Here is a 4,971-nt window from a genome sequence, read left to right as displayed (position 1 = left end):
TTTCCCAAGGACACAGCGTCGGACCGAGCTGAGGCTCGAACCCCCGAACCCGCAATCTCATGATTACGAGTCCGGCAACCTAACCACAAGGCCACTGATGCCACTTATCCAACTTAGCACACGCCACTCCTGACAAGCAGAGACGAAGCAGCCGGCCTCCGAGAGGATCTAAATTATGTCAAAGTGGACGCAACTGATGTTTATTACTTTGAAAATAAGAATGATAAGAGGGTTCACAATAAAATGACGTTATCAATGTTATTAGATGCTATTAGCGTTCTTAATCTAAGGTTTTGTATGTCCTTCTACCGTATTTTGACAGTACAAGCAATTTAATGTACAGGCTTAAAGCATCTACAAGTGGTCGCTGTTAAGCACAAGGGGGCTATCCCTAAAAAAGCTGTTTTGAGAAAATCGAAGTAAAGTTTTTGCCCCTTGTTCAGTTTCTTTAAAAGACAGGGATAGCTTTCTCAAAAAACAAACAAATGTACACACCAATGAAACTAAACTTCTCCTACGAGTAAGGCAATGCACATTTTGGGTGTAGGCCAAGATTTCTGGACACCCCTGAAATTTGGGTTATCCCGCTTGTCTTTAAAAGCGACCAATTAGAATTTTCAACTTTAAAGGAAAGATCTGAATGCAATGACACCATTAATGCTATCAGTGTACTTCACCTTACGTTTCTGGATTTCCCCTCCACCATGAAGATTAATAATTTGACAGCACAAGTGACTTAAACTGCATCGGTGGGGGGTTAAAACATCAGCAATTAAAATGAATGAAAGTGCACTAAAATTGCCATCATATTAATTGTTATTAGTAGTAGTATACGTGTATACAATTCATCTAATTTCTCTTGGTACGTCCCTCTTCCATTCGACAGTTCTGACAGATTTCAAAGACAAACGGGAAGCAGAAGAACCATCAGCCTTCATGACCCGCCTTCGCAGACAAGTTGCGCAGATGCACGTCTGGCGTGCCGTCAACCACGACCGTAACCACGGCACTGGCTCCGGCCGTCACGGCCGCTTCCTCATTCGTAACCGATACCGATACGGTGGCGGTCATCTCTCCGACGCGTAAATTGATCCAAAACAACTACATCGACGATGACTTCAACAACAACAACAACAACAACAACAACAGCAACAACAACAACTACAACAATAACAACAAAACTATCACAACAACTACTAACCCCACCCCCCACCCCACCCCACCCTCACCCCCGCAAAAAAATCACCACAACCACAAATAGCAGCAGCAGCAGCAACAGCAAGAGTATAAACGGGTCATAAGGGTTGAGAGACTAAAACTCGACAAAGTGTTCGATCTCCCCCCCACCCCTCCCAACTCCTCTCCCAATAAAAAATCAACAGCAAAGAGTCTGAATGGGGCTTAAAAGAACAAAGGAAAAAAAACAGTGATGAAAAGTGTTTCGACATCAACTGCAGATTGCTTGTAATGTACAAATAGCTCGTGACTGTTGCACTAAATTAAATAAGCTAAAATGGTTAAAACATGCAAAGATAAGATATTAATTGATAATGAAGCACTTCAAATGGTTCTAGTAATTCCAAAATGTGATGTCACCGAATGTTAAACCAGGATCGGGGTAAAGGGAGGCTTGGGTAGGGGTGAGCCCGTTAGATTAGCTATCACATAATATAGATAGATAAATTATAAGATTAGCACCATTTCCTGTGCCGGTTTCCAGTCGAATTTATCCAGTTCATTGTGTGTGCTGTGATGCGTCACAAATAAATAAAATACTTGTCTTTCCAAAACCCTTCTTGTTCGAAATGCTTTTTTTCTTCTTCCTTTTCGTCGTTACCTCTACGTGTAGTATGTGAACTTGTCCAGCTGGTGTCTATGTTGTAGCAGGCGCTTTGCTGTCGCATGCAAAAGACCTGAGTTCCCGCCCTGTGTGGGGAGAAATAAATTGTATCGAGTATTTCGGTATTTCTGCTGGAATGTTGTATCCCTCTTACTCTTAGCCCATGTTGGCCCTTGTTCTCGTTCTTGTTCTCGTTCTCGTTCTTGTTCTCGTTCTTGTTCTCGTTCTTGTTCTTGTTCTCGTTCTTGTTCTCGTTCTTGTTCTTGTTCTCCTTCTTGTTCTCGTTCTTGCTCTTGTTCTCGTTCTCGTTCTCGTTCTCGTTCTCGTTCTCGTTTTCGTTGTCCTCCCCCTCCTCCTACTACAAATTTACTTGAATTTACTTGAATGCAGAATTGGAGTCTTAGTACGACGGAGTGCTCCATGCTTCCTCACCCCTCTTCATGAGGGTCCAATTCAGTGTGGGCAGGCTGATTGTCTCCATCATCAGCTGGTTGGTGTAGCGTCTGATGTGGTCACGCAACCTGCTCCTCCTACCTTCACCAGTCTTCGCTCCTTTCGCAATCACAACCTCCTTTCCTACTACAAATGCCAATTCTGAACAGACATAGCCACTCATGATTGGCCACCATTTCGCTCCTCGATACTATTAGTATTAGCCGGGTTTTTCCCTATCATCCATTTGTGCAATTTCCCTAAAGGTTATTCTTAGTCTACCACTTTTGCCTTGATAGATAAAAGAAGTTGCAAAGAGAAGTAAAGCTGGCAGACAATACAGTGCAATAATTCGTTACCACAAAGGGATGCTGTTTTGCCTTTGAAATGAAGAAGTCATGGTACGGTTTGATTTTCACACCCTCTTTAATACGGTAACGTTACTAAACAAACAGGATCTCCCAATCTAAGTCAACCTCTAAGTTAAACACACACACACACACACACACACACACACACACACACACACACACACACACACACACACACACACACACACACACACACACACACCAAAAAGCTGTAGGACCTAGACAACTCCCCATGCAACCAAAGTGGGGTCGAACGAACTTTCGTCTTTTGCATAGCCCAGCAAGACTCCAACAAATTTGACAATGGGTACAGACGTGAAGGACTTGAATCACCCTCTTAAATTTGTCAACTTTGAATTGTTTAAAGATTTGAAATTGGCGCTCCTTTGACCTTATGCAGTTGCGAGCACCGTAAAACCTCTACTAAAACGAAAAAAAAAAGATTTGAACTTGCAGCCTTCATCAACTGGTGGCCGGTCTCTTATTGGTTAAATTGGTTGTAAATAGTACTGACATCGCCATTGTAACTAGGTATAAAACTCTCATTATCAGTTGTGTGTCGGTGAAAGCGTAAAACCATCAAAAGTACAACAATTATGATAACTCAATCCGGGACATACAATTACAATTCAGCCCAGCTAAATATTATTCTCTCATGACGTCACACAATTACGCAAGCCACACTAAGGCGCTTATTTTAACTCATACCCAGTACTCATTCCCCGCTTGATTCATCGGATTGAGTCAGGGCCAAACATATGGGAGGTAGCGTGGTGGAATCAGGCTCTCGTCAAAATAATCAAACTGAAGAAACAGGCATTTTCCAGCAGATTTGTGAATTTTTATTGAATTTTTGTTTTCTGGCTCAACACCTTGTATGCCTTTTAAAGAACACATTTCTGTGTGGCTTTTACTGAAAAACATTGATTAATGGCATAAAAATTTAAATATTCGGTTACCAAAGACTCTTAAGCTAAGGAAAGAACTCACCTTTGGCTGCAATTTTCTCACTAATTTTACCTCTGAAACCAGGTGACCCCACCTCCTTCAAATGCAAATATCTCGACTTCTATTCAACAAAGATGAATATTTCTTTTATCAAATGGAAAGCAATGAACAAGCTTTAAGATGATACTAATAACTTTACATGCCCAAAAATTGACGAGAGACTGATTCCACCACGCTGCCTCACATATTTTTCTTCATGGCCGTTTTGGCCCAATACGACACGACTGTTTTCGACCATCCACCTTGAAAAACAATAAAGCGTTTGATATTTAATGTCGCAGTCGAATTGGGTAGTCAGTCATATTATGCCCAAAAACATCTTTGCTTTTGCAACATCAGAGGCTGCAGGTGATACAGCATTCCAGACAGAAGACAGACGGAAATGTTCGATAAAACTACAACAAATTTGCCTTCCCACTCGGGAATCAAACCCACGTCTTCTGCATGCAACGAGGAGGAGTCAAACAGTTACGGCAGGAGGTATAAGAATTGTAGGTAAGTTTTGGGTTTTTTAATAAATATGTACATACAGGGTGCATAAAGGTTTTGAATTTTCAGTTTGTCACCCAAAAAAAAAAAAAAACAGAAGAGAAAACATAGAGTGTAAAAAATTCTGATCAGTAAGAATTTCACAAAGAGTGACCAGCTGACTTGACGCCCATCTTTAATGGGACAAAAATGGAGCTTTTTAACTCAAACATACACCGTTGGGTATTTGAACCATGGCCACAATGATGGCATTTATATGTGTCACAACGCGGTAGAAACGGGCACTCGTCAATGTTTTGGGCTTCTGGGATTATAAGAAACAAGCTGGGCCCCCTTTCGATGAAAGGAATGATCGGTGCATTAACATCAACTGAAAGTCATTGACTTATTATATTTACGCTCTACTGGAATGGAGCAATAAATCTTGAGAAAAAAGTGACACATGTGTTTCCAAGTTGCCAAATATATAACAGACAAAGGAGTCCAGAAAAAGCAATGATGGGCTTCAAACGAAAGGATCACAGTCGAATTTAGCACCCAAAAAAAAAAAACCCATGAGGCTAGATCTATTCGGGTTGCACACTTAAAATAATGTTTAGTACTGCGTGACAAAGCGCGATAGTATCGAACGGAAGTACGACTTGAAATAAACAAACCTGGCGGATTTTCTAAAATTGCAGAGACAGAAGCGTCGGCCTACAAAAGCGATCGGCGAAATATAAAAATTTAGCTTTTCGCAGTAAAACTGTGTCAAATCTGAAAAAACGAAGGGCGTCATGATCAGGAGAATATTTTAAAGAATCTTTTGGCGAAAACCGCGTGTCGATCGTG

General features: G+C 41.2%; 1 protein-coding gene across 1 annotated transcript in view; it reads left to right on the top strand.

Moving 5' to 3' along the window:
- LOC100533236 (R3-14 neuropeptide) overlaps window positions 1-1,790 on the top strand; it is an 8,282-nt gene extending 6,492 nt beyond the window's left edge. The window contains 1 exon segment of the mRNA NM_001204549.1: window positions 887-1,790. Within this exon segment, the coding sequence (NP_001191478.1) occupies window positions 887-1,086 (200 nt within the window). The 3' untranslated portion in view covers window positions 1,087-1,790.
- The last annotated feature ends 3,181 nt before the right edge of the window (window positions 1,791-4,971 follow it).

This window comes from Aplysia californica, unplaced genomic scaffold (assembly GCF_000002075.1).
Source record: "Aplysia californica isolate F4 #8 unplaced genomic scaffold, AplCal3.0 scaffold00895, whole genome shotgun sequence".
NCBI lineage: Eukaryota > Metazoa > Mollusca > Gastropoda > Aplysiida > Aplysiidae > Aplysia > Aplysia californica.
Note: the sequence above shows the minus strand (reverse complement) of the source record. Positions and strands in the feature narration are given on the sequence as shown.